This window comes from Letharia columbiana (assembly GCF_014066305.1).
Source record: "Letharia columbiana isolate WasteWater2 chromosome Unknown Sc0000063_s0, whole genome shotgun sequence".
Classification (NCBI taxonomy): Eukaryota; Fungi; Ascomycota; class Lecanoromycetes; order Lecanorales; family Parmeliaceae; genus Letharia; species Letharia columbiana.
In genome coordinates, this window is record NW_023501107.1 from 55,518 (window position 1) to 75,074 (window position 19,557).

The 19,557-nt window shown below is 48.6% G+C and overlaps 8 protein-coding genes across 8 annotated transcripts; 4 read left to right on the forward strand and 4 right to left on the reverse strand.

The window, feature by feature from the left end:
* Positions 1-46: 46 nt before the first annotated feature.
* HO173_011513 (uncharacterized protein) lies at positions 47-1,657 on the reverse strand (the record flags this gene model as incomplete). Its single annotated transcript, XM_037313393.1, has 1 exon — positions 47-1,657. One exon carries the CDS (start codon positions 1,655-1,657, stop codon positions 47-49), a length of 1,611 nt encoding a protein of 536 aa, XP_037159665.1.
* Positions 1,658-2,893: 1,236 nt separating this feature from the next.
* HO173_011514 (uncharacterized protein) lies at positions 2,894-3,694 on the reverse strand (the record flags this gene model as incomplete). Its single annotated transcript, XM_037313394.1, has 1 exon — positions 2,894-3,694. One exon carries the CDS (start codon positions 3,692-3,694, stop codon positions 2,894-2,896), a length of 801 nt encoding a protein of 266 aa, XP_037159666.1.
* A 660-nt stretch (positions 3,695-4,354) lies between these two features.
* Positions 4,355-5,347, reverse strand: HO173_011515 (uncharacterized protein; the record flags this gene model as incomplete). Its single annotated transcript, XM_037313395.1, has 1 exon — positions 4,355-5,347. The coding sequence occupies one exon, from the start codon at positions 5,345-5,347 to the stop codon at positions 4,355-4,357; it is 993 nt and encodes a 330-aa protein (XP_037159667.1).
* Positions 5,348-6,742: 1,395 nt separating this feature from the next.
* Positions 6,743-7,414, forward strand: HO173_011516 (uncharacterized protein; the record flags this gene model as incomplete). Its single annotated transcript, XM_037313396.1, has 2 exons — positions 6,743-6,873; positions 6,961-7,414. The coding sequence occupies 2 exons, from the start codon at positions 6,743-6,745 to the stop codon at positions 7,412-7,414; spliced, it is 585 nt and encodes a 194-aa protein (XP_037159668.1).
* Positions 7,415-8,510: 1,096 nt separating this feature from the next.
* HO173_011517 (uncharacterized protein) lies at positions 8,511-9,150 on the forward strand (the record flags this gene model as incomplete). The annotated part of the gene is made up of 2 exons (XM_037313397.1): positions 8,511-8,632; positions 8,703-9,150. The coding sequence occupies 2 exons, from the start codon at positions 8,511-8,513 to the stop codon at positions 9,148-9,150; spliced, it is 570 nt and encodes a 189-aa protein (XP_037159669.1).
* Positions 9,151-10,939: 1,789 nt separating this feature from the next.
* Positions 10,940-13,338, forward strand: HO173_011518 (uncharacterized protein; the record flags this gene model as incomplete). The annotated part of the gene is made up of 6 exons (XM_037313398.1): positions 10,940-11,367; positions 11,422-12,188; positions 12,249-12,424; positions 12,490-12,647; positions 12,702-12,957; positions 13,015-13,338. 6 exons carry the CDS (start codon positions 10,940-10,942, stop codon positions 13,336-13,338), a joined length of 2,109 nt encoding a protein of 702 aa, XP_037159670.1.
* Positions 13,339-14,734: 1,396 nt separating this feature from the next.
* On the forward strand, positions 14,735-16,077 carry HO173_011519 (uncharacterized protein; the record flags this gene model as incomplete). Its single annotated transcript, XM_037313399.1, has 3 exons — positions 14,735-14,835; positions 14,930-15,530; positions 15,688-16,077. 3 exons carry the CDS (start codon positions 14,735-14,737, stop codon positions 16,075-16,077), a joined length of 1,092 nt encoding a protein of 363 aa, XP_037159671.1.
* Positions 16,078-17,569: 1,492 nt separating this feature from the next.
* HO173_011520 (uncharacterized protein) lies at positions 17,570-18,000 on the reverse strand (the record flags this gene model as incomplete). Its single annotated transcript, XM_037313400.1, has 4 exons — positions 17,570-17,766; positions 17,821-17,849; positions 17,914-17,943; positions 17,996-18,000. The coding sequence occupies 4 exons, from the start codon at positions 17,998-18,000 to the stop codon at positions 17,570-17,572; spliced, it is 261 nt and encodes an 86-aa protein (XP_037159672.1).
* Between the last annotated feature and the right edge of the window lie 1,557 nt (positions 18,001-19,557).

Below are 19,557 nucleotides of genomic sequence, written 5' to 3' on the forward strand. Positions count from 1 at the left end.
GGCTAGTGTAGAGGTCGTGAAGCCTGATACTCCGCCACCGAGGACTTTACAGGAGAATGTCGCCCACAAAGCCCAGCACGACTTCGGCAGCGCCATTGTCAATGCTGTATCCGGACGGTAGGGCCTGTGGTATATTGGTGTCGCATGGAGGGTCCGTCATAATCCCTGATGACACTGCACTTGACGAAACGCTTGATGACACGCTCGACAAAATGGCTGATGAGCTGAGTGTAGAACTTCCTACCGAAATACTTGGCGTTCTTGTGCTCTCCTGCGTCTTGTGTGCTTGTGATTCATTCTGAGTCCTTTCCTCCTCTTCCTCTTCCTCTTCTTCCTCTTGGGCCATTTCAGCGACATTAGCTATGACTTCTTCTATATCAGTCAACGCTGGGCCTGGATTGGTTTTATCGATACCCTCGATGCCAAGCCTGATCTTATCCAAACCGCTGCTTATACATCCCACCAATTCAAGCAGGCCCGTAAGGCCGCCTCCCGTGCAAGCCGAGTCGTAGGAGGGTGGGTTGTCGCCACCTACCTGTCTGAAAAAATTGTCCCACTTTGATTCTACTGCTTGAATTTTGAGGACATATGACGAGCTAGAGGCCGAGTTGGTTACAATGTTTGACAAGGTCTGGGCTTCTTGCGAAATACCGACTATCAGTCCTCCCAGGGAAATTCCAGCCGCACTTGCGACCGAACCAGTCGGTTCGACCGTTATGATCGGCATGGAGATGGTTGGGCCTGATGTAATAGAAGCGGGCATCAATGATGCTATACTTGAAGAAGCAACAGTCATTGGAGAAACCGTGTTTGATAATCCAAGGGCTGTGATTGCTGTGGCTAAACTTGAAGTCAACAATCGAGTCGATGGCGAGCCAAGGACAAATGATGTACCGTTCGAGGACAGAGAAGTTACCCCAGTTACAGATGCAGCTAATCCAGTGCTTTTGTTGCTTTGGACGAAGGTATTTGAGCCTGTGGGCGACACATTGGTTCCTGCACGTGAACTGGAGCCTGCGACTGAAGCAACTCTGGATGAGTGCGATGCTGAGCTGGCTGAGTTGATGTTCGTATCCAGGCCTGGCGCAATGGATGATGCTGAGCTAGCTGATTTGGCGTTCACATTTCCATTCGGTGCGATGGATGATGCCGAGCTTGCCTTGTTAGTATGCAAGGTTAAACCTGTGGAGACTAGCCAAGGAATAACAGAATCGCTATGATTCGAGCCTGTAGCAGTGGACGTTGCTGGCACAGTGATGTTGCTATGTTGGCTCAAAATTGTAGGGAACGAACCCAGCGCTGACGAAGCAGACATTGATCCCGATCCAATGCTGGTTAATTGAGACCCTGAGCTGCCTGAGCCACTGCTGCTATCGTCCACGCCGCTCATGACAGAATTAGAAAATGCAGTAGTGCTGGCGGAAGCGAAAATACTGGTAAAACTTGCAGTCGGATATCCGGTCAGAACCTCGGCGCCATTAATGAAAAGATCTTTGGCGGGATCTGCTGAGACAGTTTGCCCATCGATCAAGACTGCAGCAGAGCCAGGAGCTATTGCGGTGCTATCGAGAATGTATTCTGCCGGATTGACGATAGATTGTGCAGATGCGATGATGATGGTCTCGTCTTGGGCGAGGACTACCTTGGCCATGGACATTACGATGAGGGCCAATTTCAAAGACTATCAAAAGGCAAAATTGGAAGCGGCTACGACTCTGTCACTAACGATTCTGTGACCACCTGCGCGCTGAAACGTTCTTGCAAAAGAATGGCATCGACGGCCCAGATCCCATAAGAGCTTGCAAGAAACTACCCTAATAGATGCTGAGCTATTCTCAGCTCACTCATCTTCGTTACGCTCTCTGGGAATCAAGAACGTGACGTTAGATAGGTATAAGCTTCAGGGGAAGTACCAAACTGGCTCATGGATCGCAATCAATCTCATCCTGCAAGAAGCCTTGAACCTCGAGACCGTCAGCTTTGAGGACCACTAACTCCTAGGACGAAAGATGGTCCGTAACCGGTCCATGCGACTCACAGAGCCGTGGGTACTGGGTTGACCCGATTCAAAAGACAGCATCTTGCCTTAAGCTTCGCATCGAGACTTTCGAGGCAAATGGGGGCACATTTCCCTTCCCATGCCTACAGATCCAGACCGGCTGGATCAGTTTGTGTTTGGAAAACCACCCCAGGATCAGTCTTGGCAGTTCACTGATCGTTCAGGATGAGGCATAGCACACCATTTTTTTTGGCCTTGACTAACGTCACATTTGAAAGATCAGGATCTTGTCACATCAGTCACCGCGTGATTAACTATCGAGGTGCAAGATTTGATGGATCATGATGACATGCATGAAAATTACTATTCCTTCGCTACTGTAATGTTGACATCAAGAGAGCTGACAAGCTGCACTAGAGGCGATAGATGGTTCCATTGGCTAATCTCTGCAATAGTCGATGTTGGAGATGAAATCCTTCCATGATTTGACACCAACACCATACCCGAACTTTGCTTGCCCATTGCGGTTTATCAATTTATCAAATCAGTGCTTTCCAATTTGCAATCTTGCCACGGTGGCAGGATGCCAAGCCCTTGCCGTTTCTCCCTTCCGACACCGTCTCGCTTCTTCATATCCTCTCGCCCGTGCCGCGGATTTGTGCACCACTTGGCGCTTCGGGATCTCTTCCGATCCACTTCTGAGTGACCGACCCCTTTTACTCATCATCGCCGCAGCTGAGCAGATGATTTTGCCTTCCTGGTTCTGGCTTAGACCAAGAACCAGAAGTCAATGCAAGCCTTCGGTCCAGGAGCATGGAATAACGAGCGTTAAGGATGATCCCGCGCAAATAGCTGCCGAGCGTAAAGAGCTGACGATTGGTACATGGCACGGGCTCATACACCGCACTGAGCCAGCCAGATTGGGTCATCTGGCGTCTCCACCGCGCCCAAATACCTCCTTGTCGTCACGCGGCACGTCTCATCATTCCCCTCCCTCCTCGCAAGAATCGTAATCTCGGTATCGCAAGAATCACATCCAGTCAAAACCTCCCGTCCCAACGGCCTTTTGACGAAGCCATAGATGGCATTGACAATATCAGAATCATTGATCCGTTTATGCGGGCAAAGCCAGATGCCATCCGCATTCAAGAACTGCTGAAGCTCTGCTGCAGTTTCCACCTGGGCCCTGACACCATCGAGCCATCCCAGATCCCATTGGAAGGAAAGCATGATACCAGGAGCGCGTGCAGGTTCCTTGCCAACATGGGAGGCATAAGTGCCGAAGCCTCGTAGTGAGCTAGGAGATGATACGCAGACGTGTTTGGGATCCACAGCGGCCAGGTCGAATTGGCTACGGGGCTCATGACAACCCAGTGTTAACGCGTCAACAATCTCGCCGTGGTTCTTCATCGCGGTAGAACTGATTGTGTTCTTCAGATCCTCAAACGATAGCGCCTCGTGTGGACAGATCTGGAGGCAAGGGCCTGCAAATGGTGGAGGAAGGATATCTTTTTCGTCCTGGAAGTGGGTCTTTCCCTCTGGCGACTCAGTGTATGGAGGTGGCACGTCTTCAACAGCGGATGTTGCCCAGTCGCCGAAGACGCCGTTGATCGTATGAAACGAGTTTGCCTTTTCTTGCTTTGTCGATTGCTGGTAGAAGAGAGAGCGCATCATTTTGAAGAATTGAGAAGCCATGTTGGATGAGTTTGGAAAAGGAAGGCAACTGGAGGACATTTGCAGTGGGAGTACGGACTGAGCAACTTTTACACGACCAGGAATTAGTCCCCAGCAGAGAGATATAAGAAGACAAATTAAATTCGTTCTGTGTACGCGTACTCAATCAAACTACGATTTTCGCTGAGAAGTGAGTAGTTTGATTGGTTAACTCTCCCGGCGCTATTAAGCGAGGTAGCTCACTTCTGGATAGTACGAGGGGTCAGATAAGATCACCAACAAGGGACGGGACACATCTCTGGGACAGAGGGGCTCGAGTGCAATATTGCGCAAATTGCGTATCCATATTTGATAGCCTAACTTTTTCATACTTTTCAGCGAGGCACGAGATGAGGCAAGATAGGTAATTGATATAAGGCATGCGCTCTTAACCCGTGATACCAACATGATGCAGCTGAAGCCAATCATTCATTTATTATTGACCAGGCAGAAAGAGAGAGATTGCAGCTCAACTTGACTAAATTATTAGAAGAGGGTCGAGGCCGCGAATACCTTCCTCCAAGCTCGCCAAGGCTGACAGATGACTAAGCTTTTCAATCGGATCTTCGCATCAAATTTCCTTCCCCCGCTTTCTCCAACAATCTCGAACCAACCAACGCAACCACAGCCTCAAAGTCAAGCTTATGCCTGCAACTCATTCAACAAACTTCCAGCCAACCAGCTCTCATCTTGACCAAGTGCCCGTTTCATCAGCTCGCACCCGACCTTCACAATCTCCTTTGTCTCCGTCTCCGTCCCCCAGCTGACCCGTGTGGGCCAGAACGCAAGGTGAACGCCCATGTGAATGGCGACACGCTTGAGGAACCTATTGTCCAGTTGTCCAGTCCCCCGATAGCCTTCTAGAAACGTCGTGCGCAACCCCTTGCCTCCTCGAAAACGATCCAGCAAATGCGCTTCCGCTGCGAACTGTCCCAGGTCCGTGGCTCCGCACCCTCTGCGCACCATCTCCCAATCTACAATACTCAACCTCCCTTGATCGTCGATGAGGACATTGCCGGGCCAGAAGTCTCCGTGGCATACACACTCGTCGTCAGTCTGGAGGAGAGAGCCATACTGGGCATCGATCTGCTCAGCAAGAGAAGGGTCTTGATCATACTTTTGCAGGGCGACGGCAAGATGGGTATACGCGAAACGATACATGGACTTGGCTGCTTGGTTGTCGCCGATCGCCGTATGTTTGGTCCGTTGATGTAATCCTGCGAGCCATCGACCCAGCGCTTTGCCGAAGGTGGGGGTGTCAAGCGTGGGGTCTGCATAGGCTTCCTTCAACGTGCGCGCACCGCCATCTTCGATCATGAGGACATGGCTAAGGGAGTCGTATTGGTATACCTCTGGCACAGCGACCACAGAGCTCGGACTGAGCAGCGGCGGCACAGACGTCATAGCCTTGTGCTCGAAGTCCATGCGATCGACTGAGAAGGACAGACCTGGCGCTGTCTTGAGGTACGGTTCTGCATGCTTGATAATGATTTTTTTCCCAGATCTCTCAAGCAAGCGCCACACGAAATTCGCGGTGCCACCTGCGAGCAGCTGCAAAGAGTTCAAATCGATCTTGGCATTGCCAAGCTTGCCTAGGTAAGCCTTCAGCTGCTCTGTGTTCGTGATTTCTGTCATCAGGTCTGCTGTTTAGCAATTCTCTTTGTTTTAACCAAGATCTCGATTCTTTTACTGGGAAATGCATCAAGTTCCAGCGTCTGCGCGTTCTTGTACTTGGAGGATGTTTCCTCCTGCTGCACCTGTGAGTCACAATGCCAAGACCTTCGTGGATGTAACCTTTTAGCTCACACTCCTGTTTGCGAAGGTAAGATTACCAATCTTCTCCATGTAGCAAGATGGGTAAGAGACGTAAATCACACCGCCCGCGAAGCCCTGACAGGACTGACTCATCGTTCATTGATGCTCCCAAATGCATCTTCATCTCAGCGTTATTAAGTGTCATGTTCATACGTCTTACTCGTAGTTTATCCAAGTCACCGCGTGGACATACATTTGGATGTCCGTATTGCCTACTGGTGACTTCCGACAATCTAACCAATTTGACCTGAATTCATGACTCGTCGTTAAGACTTCAAGGCTAGCGACGGTTTGCGTACACTTTCATCCATCTTATCCCATTCGTGACAGTCACAGAGTAACATCACGGGCCAAGAATTTGACGGCCAATAATCGACAGGTCTCGTGCTGCGTCGAGCCTATGCCGGTCTCCTTATCAAAGTCGCTTAAAGCGCAAGGAGGGAAGCCTTGATAAGCGCCAGCAACGGCTCATTGTTTGGTTGGTTCCATCTTCTGCGAGATAAGCTCGCAGGTGGATGTCGGCAAACCCCAAAGTGTAATGAGTCTAAGCTCTGGGCCGCCGCGCAGGCCATCTGGCTTCGGAGCTTAACCCAGCTTCATTGATTGAGCGATCGATCCTGCGTCCTTGGTCGCACGCCCTAGCTTTGGTCGGCCCCGGCCAGCGGATAAGATACGATGTTCCTTGGAGCGTCTCGTCATCAGAAACGCTTGCTCAATCAAAACTTTGCCTTATCTTCAACGGCTGACATTCAATGCTGAGGCCAACGATCCATCACGTCTCATCCGGTATCACCTGATCTTTACCGGTTGTGTGTATATGCACGAGGGAAGGGAAGTCTCCTAAGACCTTTGGTTTCTCACTCGAGCAATGACCAAATGTAGTATGGTCAGTAAGCTGCATCGTCTCATCTTGCGCATGATGGCGGCTGAGGGTCTAGGCGTTGCGCTCAGACCTCTTTTACCCCGGACTCTCCAGCGTCTGTATGCGCAATGACTTCAAGTCGCGTGCTTAATTCTCCCCAGATATAGCAGAAACCATATCAACTGTACTTTGAGGGTTTTGATAAGAGACGATCATCGTCGTGAAACCCGTTGACGCCCGCGTCTCCTTCGCGATGCCAAAGCTGCGCATATGTGTAGCACTCAAAAGGTAAAGAGCTCGCGTGCATCTTTGCATTCTCATTTGTAAGTTTCTACTGAATGTTGTTCCTGAAGATGCGGCTTTTGCCTGCGATTTGCTTTGTCAAGTTCCTCTATCTCTACAGCCTCGCGGACGCGCTAGCCTTGCCTCTCCTCAATGCTACGACCACGGCGCCACTTCCTTCTACCAAGGCCAACATCACAGTGTTCGTATAGCCCAATCTTAGATTCTTTACATTCAGCAGTACTTTCACATATATCAGCACAGAAATACTCGCTAATGTTGTCTCTAGTGACGAAGGACACCACTACCCAATCCCTGGCACGCCGCTGACCCTCCACCTTACACTTTTTCCTACCAGAATCCCTCTCCCCGCCGAGAATACCCTTCATTGCCTCCACAACTTTGCCAAAGTCCTCGCATCGGAGCCTCAGTCAGACTTCCTAGACCGCAGGCGCGAACAGACGGCATACAATGTGGAAGCTATCATAGCACCCGTGAACTGTCCAGGATGTGGACTCACCTATGGAGAATCGACCAAGGTATTGGCCGGGCTGTGGTATTATACCAGCAGGGAGAAGCTTCTGTACGTGCAGCGGTACGGAGTTTTTGAGAGCAGGACGGGGAGGATGGTGGCGTGGGGAAAGTTGCTGACGGCGCCACCAGCGCCTGGGCCTGGGCCTGGGATGCTAGGGGGGATGGAGATGATGTCGACGTTACCTGCGGGGTTGGCAGAGACGAGTTGAGTGGGCGGATGCTCGGCTCCGAATCTATGGGCTTGAGGGTGAATGTTGAAGGTCTGACACGCCCTACCGCTTACTTCGACAGCAGCAAGATGTAGCATACGGTGAGCGCCGATGCCGATGTTGTGTACGCAAGCGCTCAGGATATGCGATATTTCGGTGCTTGAGAATACAAATCTCTCGGGCATGCCGACCCAAAGACGCATCGAAGCTTCGCTTACGTGACCGTATATTAACAGGCTTAGCAACCTCTTTTTGTTTACATCTAGGCAATCATTTTCTCCGACCTGTCGAGATGTGCCTGCTCGCCACTTTCCGCTGAAAAAAATGCCGCGCGAGATTTTGAAATCCAGGTGGGTTTGAGGCTGGGAGGCGTCTTCGTTCGAAGTTCAACATCAATTCGTCTGAGAAGGCACTCAAGAACATTCTCTCGAGTGCAGAAAGCATGCTCGGAATTTCAATTACTGCAGTACCGGATCCATGATCTGTTGGCCACTGTGCCGCGTACTGGTCTCCCGAGGATCTTGAACCCTGCACAAGCAACGTGCTCGGCGTTGTGAGGCTTTACCACCGTTGGCGTGACGCGCCGAATCATGATTAAATCCTTGGTCAGAACCATGCGACGATCCGGACCGCAGTCAAACGCTATCAAGCTCCTGCATCGCCAGTGATCTAAGCCGCAAGCTGAAGGTATTTGGTCAAGCGACACCATTTTAACGATATTGTCCCGCGCTGTTGTCGTCTCGAACATTGTCCCTCTTTCTTCACGACGTTCTTCGCTTTACCGCTTTTTTTCTTGACAGATTTCGGTAGTTTTGTCATTTGTTACAGAGTTGGTTTTTTTTCAGATACTTCAAACATGCTTCATCTGCTCTCAATATGCCTCCTCGCCTGGCTCGCACACACTTCCTCAGCGCCGCCTGCCTTCACGCCTTCGCCCAAGTCCTTGCCTGAGCTTCTCAACCGGGCAAATAATGTCTGCGGATCGTGGATTGATATCAGCTCTACCAGTATGCTTCCTATCCCTCGTACATATGCTCGGAACGTATACTAAACCAAACAAACACACGATATCAACTGCAATACGACCGTACAATGTATGATCGCGATGACCCTGACACCACAAAAGATCTACTGCTCCAATTTTGGATCGCCAGTAACGACTGCATTCGATTACGACGATTGGCCAGTCGATGGCTGCGGCGTAGGTCAATTATGCTGGTAGCTATCCCCCAACATTCAGCCCCGCCAGCATTCATAGGATCGAGAGACAATCGCTGATCGTGCTCAGTCCCTCTACCGCGCCCTATAAAACGCGATCCGACTACGACGAAACAAACGTATCCGCAGTCCAGATAGTCTGCGGCGTCGGAACCGCAACCCTCATCAACGCCCACGGCGCGCTCTTCACCTTAGAGCAAACCGAAGCACAGACCGTCGGCGGTGTCAACACGGCCGCAGTATCGGATCTTCAACCCGCAATCACTGTATCGGCGGTCACAGTGACACAGCCCGCCTCGTCCGGATTGACCACCACACCTCCCCCATCAAGCACCAGCAGCGGCTCCGCTCAGCACCTACGGCCACGACCAGTGACGCGTAGCGGTAGGGGCGGAGATAGGGTCGATTGTTGGGGCGATATGCGGGGCGATTGCATTGGGGGTGTTGATATTCTTCGGACGGAGAGGACTGGAGAAACGGCACGAGAATACGAAAAAGAAGCTGGCGGCGAAGGATGAGGAGGAGGCGGAGAAGGCAGCGCAGGAGCAGCCTATGGTATGGTCATCTCGCCATTGAATTCGACCGGGACGTTCACTCATTCAATTGGCTTTGCGGATCATTAAATTGCTACTGGCGTATTCAGGTCGCTAGTGGGGTATATGTTGCGGAATACTCGGCTAGGTACGAGCACTGTTCCATTAGATGAGTGATACGACACTATGAATGACCGTACTGCCCAGGGCCAAACAGATCCATGAATGAGATGTAACATGTCAGGCGGGCTATCAGAATAAGTGGCTAATTCAACAATGAAAGGGTTTGTAAACTTACTTTTGCTTGTAGGAATATTGAAACCTCTTCTTGTACTCCCTTTTTGAGGTTGTGAATAAATGAAGTTTTCGGTCAGCCACTGTCAATAAAACATGCGACGCGTTCTTTTTTTTTAATTTTATAGGATTGACTATATTATTATTAATTTTTAAAATTAAGAATATTAAAAGACTTAATATAATATTTTATTTAAAAAGTATGAAAGTAGCTAGTCTTAAAATAAAATTTCTTAAAAGAGTTTTTTAAATATAAAGTCTGAAGGTTTAATTTGAATACTTATAGTAAATCTTTCACAGTCGATATATAAATTCTAAAATAAACGGAAGTATCTATAAAGAACTACGTAAATTATTAACTAAATTAAAGATCGTTTTAGAGATATATATAACTTAAAATCTTTTATTATAGAATTGTTTATATTAATATATAAATATTATAAATAGATTATTATAGTTATAAATATCGTGTTATCGAGCTTTTGCGTATTATTTATAACTAGAAATTCTAGTAAAAAGATAAGAATTTTATTAAGATTATATAGTCTAATAAGAAGAATAAAAGATATTTAATTCTCTAAGAGTTATTTTATTATAGAATAAGAAGCTTAAATATACGTAACTCGATTCTACGATAAACGATATAAATCGGATTATTAGAATATAAGTTTAAATAAATTCTTATATATTATACTATTGGGGCTATAAAATAAAATTATAAAAGTAGCTTATACTCTTTAAGACGAAATAGAATTCGAAATTTAAATATATTACGTTATATTAAATTCTTAAAAGAAATGGTATCTATAGCATATATTAATATAACGTCTCGGGAAAAATAGTCTTGAGAAGACGATAACTTTATATATAGCTATTTTTTAAAAGAATATAATGCGATATTTAAGAGAAACACGGTATCGAGTATTATATCAATTATCTATACTCGTTAAATTTCTCGCTAATTAAGAATATATAAAGAATTCTTAAATAATATATTAAAAGACATTATTATAAGATAAAGAAGTCTTAAAAATATAATTATATGGTAAAAGTAAATTAATTAAAAGAAAATAACGTTAATTTTTAATATTTTAATCGTATATAGAAGTGCTTAGATCGGGTAGCATAAGTACTAAGTATTAGAAATCTATATAGTAGTAAATAATGGTGTTTTGATATCTTGTGTTTTGGTGGGGGTCTGGCAAACTGCCACTTATTCTGCGCCTGTGTCTCGGCAAGACTGCCACTTATTCGGCCTGATGGTCAGCCTGCATGTGTGGCGCAGAGACCTGCTTTGTCACTCATCACTTGGCATGGCTTGGCAGTCCGCAGCTTTGCCTGAATTTTGGCGGGGCGGAGGGCGCAGAGCAATCTTCAACCATCTCTGCTTATCCATCCAGTAAGATATCTATGCCTACGGGATCAACAATATCTGCGATGGATTGAATTTTGCCAATCGACTTCCCCACAAGGTGCCATCATGGATCCAATGTCAGCGGCCGCCTCTATTGTTGGCTTGCTTGGGGCTGCAGCCAAAGTCTCCGAAGTCCTCCTCAAATTCATCGGAAGTGTGAAAGGAGCACCCAAACTGGCACAAAATGTTCTGATGGAAATTTCCGATGTCAGTGCTTGTCTGAACCAATTGCAAAGATATTTGCAGGGTGCTCTCTCAACTTCCAATTCGCAAGAGCAGCTTCTTATGGTAGAGCAACTGGTCGTTACTTTGTCCAATTGCGTCTTAATCTTTTCGGAACTTGAGGAGACGGTAGACTCTTTGAAGCCAGCAGAACCCATGCAACCTTGGAGACTGGCTCAATGGCTTTTCAAGGAACAAGCTATATGTGCACTCATGGTCCGAATGCAGCAGTCTAAACTATCTTTGAGCCTTATGCTGACAACTCTGACGTGGTAAGAACACATGATATGAAGCGACGCATGGCGATGCTGACCTTTCGACGTCAGCACCTCTATCGGGCAAGCTCAATCATCTGCGGGTCAGCTTACGACTCTGATCCAGCAGGTCTTAGAGAGCAACCTCGAGATGTCTCAACGGATGGCAAATCTAGAGATGCGGACTTTCGGACTTTCTCGAAGCGCGGCTCCAACCTTGGCAACCCTAAATACAAGCGGGGACAATGACAGCATCAAAACCATGAGAGCCGCAAACGACGTCCAAGAAAAGGTACTCGGCGAACACTCCGAGACTATTGAAGAGACCAATCAAAAGGCCGACAAAGAGTCAACCCATGATCAAGGGCCCACTTTTGGCTTCACTTTTGATCAAGACCTGAACAGTTCTCGTCCTTACACGCGAGCTATGAAGAGGAACTCCGTGTGGTCCACAGCTTCATCTACGATGCATACGATGAGCTGGTCCTGCCTGTCCGGCTTGAGCTTTGCGGACGTGTCTGAAATCTCAGTCATAGGCTTACCGATATCACCACAAGAGTTGTTGAATGGTCATCATTATATCCTCGCAAACTCTGACATGAATGACGTTCCAGAAAAACCTTTAGCACCAAACAGAGACGACCTAGCTTACAGACCAGATGAAAGCTTTTATGAGGACGAGTCAGAACCTCTGGAGACTCGCAAAGGACTCTTTCCCTACGATAATGCGCAGTCAGTGGGCGGCAGCTTGGGTTTGCGTTCAGTCGATGGACAGGGCAGGAAGATTCCTATTGCTGCTGGTGGAAGGCTTCTGGAACCTAAAAAGATTATCCTACTAGGTGCGGTTCCAATCAGCTTACGTTGGACCTAGAATAGGACTGACAGGAGATTTGTCACAGGAGCAACGATGGCTGGAAAGACTACAACATATCACCGTCTACAAATGACACATGGCAATGACTTCACTGACTCAGACCGTCGAAGAGCGCGAGAGTCCGTTATACATGGCCTTGTTGACATCTTCAAGAAATCAAGGGGGCAGTACCAAGATCCAATATCGATTGAAGACATTGAGGTCTGTTCTCGGATGAATATCCCCATCATCTGCAAAGCTTAGAAGAGTTGCATTGACACAACCAGCAATTCGAGACTTTGGCATACGCTACACGAGACCAGACACTCAACGGGATCTGGACTCTTAGATGCTATCATGCTCTGATAGCTCTCTGGTCGAAACCAGAAATCCGAAGAACGATAGAGAACGGGAGAGACGCAGCATTGAATGAGACTGTCCCATAGTAAGGTTCTGGTCCTGAAAGTCTATATATGGAAGCGGTTGCTGAATTTACTAGCCTAATGGAGAATATCGATTTTCTGTTCTACGAAAGAACCATGCCGGACGAACTCTTACTGAGAGGCTGCTACAGGACTACAGGCATTCGCGATACCAGACTCGACATCGAAGGCCGCTCATGTCACCTCTACGACGTCGATGGTAGGAGATCAGAGCGCAAGAAGTGGCCGAATTACTTTCAAGATGTCGACACTGTTATCTTCGTAGTTTCTCTGACCGGCTACTGCCAGGCTCTCCCGGAGAACGTGAACACGGTAAGCGTTGATCGCAAATGCTTTGGTCTTTTTGAGAGGCTGACCGCTTTATTGCAGAATCAAATGCTGGAGTCTCTAGCGCTGTTTGAATCTATAATCAAGCTCGACCGGTTTGGGACTGTTCCAATAATTCTCATGCTCAACAAGTTCGACCTTCTAGAGCACCGGATGAGGAATAACCCGATAGTGGACTACTATCCTGAATACTCTGGAGACCCGAATCCTTTGCATGCTTGCCGGTTCATTGCGACTAAGTTTTCACAGCTCGACCACCGCCCACACGGAAGCCTAAGGATGATGGTGACCAGTGTGGTAGAAGATGAGCTGTGGCCCGATCTGTTTCGACAGGGATTGGCAATTATCCCTGAGGCACCCAAGTAGTCAGCGTCGATGGAATATTCTCCTTCGGCCCTGGCTACATTGAGTAGCGAGAGAGGGGCTTTCAATGCACCCTAGGCTAACTTGATGAGACTACAAACTCCGTAGCAAATGTGGCCGACGCACAGTGGCAGATGCATGAAGGACATCGTTGTTAGCTGCGGTTATATCGCCAACTTCTATGATCTGAAGCATGTATCTCACGCGAATCTCAAGCCAAGTCGTTGCTGCTGGTAGTCGCCTGGCGCGCTACGGACGCGGCGTTGACGATATCGCACCAACATATCAGCTCTACAGCCACACGCTGGGGATTAAAAATGGGGTACCCTCATCAGTAGCAGCTGTCTGCTGAACGACCCTGACTCTGGAGTAGCTTTGCTATGTCGTATTTACTGGAGTGTTCGGAAGCTCGTTGGACCTCCGCTTTGGTTCCACTTTTGGCGGTTACTAATGGGGCCGCTCGACTTTCCTCTTCTGGAGCTGCGTATCCATGATTGAACGCCAGAGACTAGCATCGGAAGAAGGCACTGGGGCGTTTGTGAACTTGCAAGATTGCTCGTGACCGAAGTCACTGGCTTTGTTCATGGAAATCAATCTACACTTAGCGAGATAAATCGCGTGTTTCTACAGATTGAGATAGCTTATTCTTTACGAGGAACCAACTCGATCTGCGCTTCTGCACATATGCAAGTATTACTCTCTTAATGTCTTGTCGCGAAGGAGAGAAGGGATACAAACCTTCAAGTTCCGCCACTCCTCGGTCAGACCAGACTCCAACTTTGGCCTTGCAACAAAAGGGACTGTCTACTTGCCGCTTACGATAACGGCCAACATCGTGGCTTGACTAAAGTACCAGCTATATGCATGCTATTGGCAACTCCCACTCCAACAAACCATCGCTCCGAATTAGCTAAGTCTGGCAGATATCCAGCATCTGTGTCGTGGGCCTTTCTTATTGTGCTAGTCGCCTGCTTTGTTCGACTCGCGGCGTCGGATTATATTCAAAGAACAAGCCGCGTGCACAATGGTGAGCCAACAAGGAACAAAGGCGGAGGAAGCAGCCTACAATTTTGAAAGGAACCAGAGTACAATGGACTTGTGGCGTTGAATGTTGCTCGAAGAACAATCCGCGACTTGCGATTTCACGAGTAACAAAGGTGGAGAAAGCAGCCCACAATGTCGAAAGATACCACACAATGAAATGACAAAGGCTTTTCTGCTGATCATCTACTCATTTATATAAATTGCCAAGTCAAATAATTTTCTTTTTCTCTTCACGCAACTTTTCGAGTACTTACAACCTTTCGTTCAACAAGCACATCATCTGTTACCTATTATCTACCATCATTGAATTCGAGTACTTCGCAGACCGCATTGAGAGGCCGTCAGACCGCTTCCAATGGCAGAGCAATTCCTCCACCAGCTTCTCCGCAAGGAGAATAGCGTGCACTCAGACGAGAGTCAGCAATGTCATATTTGTCTGTCGGAATTTGGCACATTGTAAGTCAACGTCCCTCGTTTTTTACCCCTCATACACATGTCCCAAGGCGCATCTCATCCCAATGGGAAGAAAGCTGACTCTGCCATTGTTTAGATCCTCGGACACTGGTGTCATCGAGTGCCAAATTCGTCTCCCTTGCAACCATACACTTGGCTCTGCATGCATCGCAACATGGTTGAAATCCAACAACACTTGCCCTGTCTGCCGACATGTCTTGTTTCCGCGGCCAGCAGATGACGATGACGATGACGTTGACGACGACGACGACGAGAGCCAGATTGTACGATCGGGTAGAACTTCACCTGTCTATATTGACACGGACGATGAGGAATATGATGAACACCTGAGCACTCGGGTGGCTAGAGCTGCCCGTATCTCAGAACTTACCTTTAGCTACTCCGCCGCCCTCCACCTCAATGCATCGATCACTATATGTTCCCACGGCATTGCGGAGAAATGTGGCAGCCTTAACTCACTTCCTGGTCGCTCCGAAGCTTCTATTGCGGCAGCCTCCGTTTACATGGCCTCTCACATTGGGCTTCAACCCAAAACTCTGAGAGAGATTTCTCAGCTGGCGGACAACACTGAAGGCACTATCCAGACTGTCTATCGACGCATCTACGCCTACTTTCACACTATGCCTGAAGGAACGTGGACACAGATCTGTCGGGGTCTACCTTGGCATTCTGACGACGTAAGTAGTATTTCTGCATTAATCTTGCAATTTCCCTACCCCATTCTTGAGCCGCTAGACATTTCAGGGGGTACAAGGAAAAGTCGAACTACCCCAAAATATCCTAGCACTCAGCGCTGTGTCTAAGAGAAGAAACGCTGACTTTGAATTCATGTAGTGGCCTCCTCTTGAGCACGAATTCGTGGCCGGTGAAACCGGTGAGGATGAAGAATACATGGAAGACATCTGGTCCCAATTCTCCACCGAGCTCCATCTACAGCCCACCGTCGTCACAATAGCAAAACGAATGGCGATCAAACTGGAAGCTTGGCCTGCACTCGCATCTTACGAACCGATATCTCTCGCGGCCATATGCATCTATATCGCTTCATACATAGCCGGGTCCCCCGAATCTCACGTCGAGGTGGCCAGAGTGGCAGGAGATAGTTTGTCCTTCCTGCTATCAGCATACGAGCAGGTATACGCAGATCGCGAACAACTTCTCGACAGCACCATGACAACCGTTGATCTGCCTCGCCCTTCTAGCAACGGGGATCCTCCATTTTGATGGCACCGTTGATGGCGGAGAGTAGCTTGCCTCGGGTCAGTTCCCCTCCTACAGCAGCGGTTCAACCTCCGACCTTTACCAATCTTGCGGCAGTAATGATTGAGATTTTTCGTGCGGCATTGAATATGATCCCGATAAATAGACTAGTATTATGTATCGTGGAAATATAATTTTGGAACTTCTTGTTGAATCCTTGCACTGTCTTCCGTACATGTGACGCAAATCATTACACAAAAGTGTGCGAGTCCCTTAGCCAGTAATGCTTACTTCACCCTCAGCATAGATGCATTGAAATACCATTATTTATTCAAGAAACCTTTCGATAGAAAATATCATGAATCCACCAAGGATTCATAAACTGCTCTCGAGATGTTCGATTGAGGCACTTTCATCTCAGCTCTCCCTGTCCCATCACGATCACTCTCACCAATCTCTTTGCAGCCCGTGATCGAGCGAAACTCAGCCCGAAAGAACGACAAGTCCAAGCCCAACTCCGCCAGCAGCATCGCAGACATGAGAGGAAATCCAGTGGCTTCTATGGCAAAATGGTACACCGACGGCTTCGACCTCGCATGACTGGCTAAATCTCTACACCGCGCGAACTATCTACCACTGTGCGGGAAATGCCAGATAGACCCATACCCCGAGCTCTCGAACACACCAACGACGCAACCCAGCTCGCGAGCGCTACGGGGACAGGACGTTATTGGAATCATCCATGCCTCCCTCGTACGCTCGATGATACAGCCCAACAAGTCAACTCTCCAAAAGCCGACGCACCGCATCTTACCAAGAAATGTATTATATTGATCCATCAACCCTTCCCAAACCCATACAGATCCAACCACAAGAACCGACAATCGAGCTCAGCGAAGCCACCCCGTATCCAGCTTCTGTGAAATACAGATACGAGTGCCCTTGTAGGCACTTCGTTACTGGGCGTTATATCGTAAATGCAATGGTTGTGATAAGCCGCCCCTGGCTCCGTCGATGCTGTAACGCTATGATGCAACATGTGCCGTTCGCGTTATCGAGAGACCACAGCCAGGTAGTCTACTCGCGGTTCAAGAGGAAGTTGCCAACCAATGAGGGATGGTTGAGAAGCCACGGAGTACGGAGTGGGGGGGGGGGGCAGATCAGGCTTGCGGCTCGGATGGACGGGGGTGGTGGTAGTTATGCTACACGGAGGTAAGCAATGCTATAAGGGTGGGTGTTCTGTCGTCTGCGGCGTCAGGGTACCCTTCGAGAGGGCCGTTGGCTGGCTTACGGGCGGGTAGGTAGGTCTCGGGTCTCTGTTGACATGTTGAGGCGAGTAGATGGAGATGGGGGGGTAGACATAGGGAGGTTGAGAGCTTGGATGCATAGGAGGAGACGGGGTCACGTGAGGTGGCATGTTATGAGCGAGGAGGCTCCGGAGAGTGTGTTCGTGAGGATGGAGATTCTTGTTAAGGTGTCTTATGCTTCAGAGGTGCAGACATTTATTTAATTTCCCTCAATCAGATAGCTTCAAACGTTTCATCGATTCTTCTGCCATAGGATCTCCCTCGTTGGGACTCTTCTCCGCTTCCTCCTTCTCCGCTGCCTCCTTCTCCGCTGCCTCCTTCTCCGCTGCCTCCTTCTCCGCTGCCTCCTTCTCCGCTGCCTCCTTCTCCGCTGCATTCTCCTGCTGACTCATGGCCTCACATACATCTAAAACGAAATGAGTGACTCATCGATCTTTAAGATTGGGTTTGAGGAACACACTGCAATTGAATCTATTGTTCTGCTTGCGACTGCAGATTGCTACTGTTAGTCTTCAGACCCCACCAAAGAAACCTGGTGGGCTCGGTGGCTTACCGGGTATCAGGATTTGAGCAACCCTGGCCTCTGGAAAACACTCAGCACGCGAATTTAGCTGGAGAGAGACACAAACACATACAGCATGACAGGGATACACGGATCGCGGGATCCTGGAGCGGTGCATCCGCAATCCCACTCAGTCTCTTGGCGTAGAATCAGACACATCTTCTACTGAGAGCATGTCAATTCTAGGGCAACAAGGTGTGTGTAACAGTGTAATCTACCTTGCGAGCTTGAAGGTGTGCGTGTTTGTGTGAATCGGTCTTTGCGTCCTGAATTGCTTGGTGCGTTGGAGGGCGCGAAGGTTAAGTGATAGAGGCCTATGATGTATGTGATTGTAAAATAGTGTGTGTGATCGTGTTGAAGAGACTGAGGTGCTGGGGAATGTGGCGGATGATCTGATATACTGATGCCAGGGGTAGAGACGCTCTTTATATAGACTGCGCACTTGCTGCCTGCTCCGATGTCATGCTATTCTTCGTTTGAGATGTGAATCATCTGGTTTCCAGCGGGCGGCGACATTGTTTCAGCAGCGCCACACATTTTACGCAAAGTGCCAAACGACCGGATGATACATTCGCTCGCTTCTTGACAGCCGGCCCTGATGTTTGGGAATTGTGGGTACGACATGGCTATTGGTGTTCTCGCCACGAGCGTCTCGGTTTCTTACTTGCTGAAAAGCTGCCTGGGGGGCTAGCAAGTACCAAACACGGTTTTAACAACGGATGCAGGAACACTGATACCAACGTCATACACAACTTGGGCTGTTGAGCTTCAGAAAGGGGTCGCTGAAGGGTACGGCGCTTAAGAGCCGAGTCTTCCGGACTTCTCCCTGTATCAGAATTCGCGCGCTTTTAGTTTCAGTTGAGGAGAGATGTCAAAGCGACGTCCCGAGAGAATCAACAATATGCTCAGCCTCAGTCTTGGCTTTGCGTTTCAGTCTTCAGGGTCGGGCGAAGATGGTCATACTGAGACCAAGTTTTGGACTTCGCGCCCATCCAGGCAGGTGGTGAAGGGCAGGGAGTCAGGTCATTCAGTTGGTCGAACCCTTTGCTGCATGGGAGTTGCTACATGGGATCCTTCAAACGTTGTTACCCAAACTTGTGCGATACCTGAATCATCAAAACCACTCATGCAAGTGGTTGAGGTAGGGCAAGCCAGATTTTCTTGGTTGCTGGAGTCCACAAGTGACGCCTCTCATACTCTCACTGAAACCATATCTGGAGCCTGTAGACCACGGAAACAGGGTGTCAAGAGCTGAGCAGCCAGGACAAGCAGTCATTTGACAGTCTGTCTCGCATCTGTTCCATGCATCGACATCCGTATTGATGCCAAACTCACCGTAACCGGTGAGGAAAAGGTGGGAGAAAAGACGACAAAGGTAGGAAACGCCAGGATTCGACTTGATACAAGTATGGTCGGTTAATGCGGAAGCCAAGAAAAAGCTGACTAAGCGGCGGGGATCTCGGAAGTCCACGTTCGAATGTTCTTTCCTCCCTTCACCCGAAGAGGCAAAGATCAACAACATTACGGTAAACCATTCCTTGACCAGCATGTACCTCCTCGTCCAAACATGGCAGCAGACGTCCCTGCGGGGACCCCATCTCCGGCATCACGGCAATCTCGAGTCTAGACCTCCCT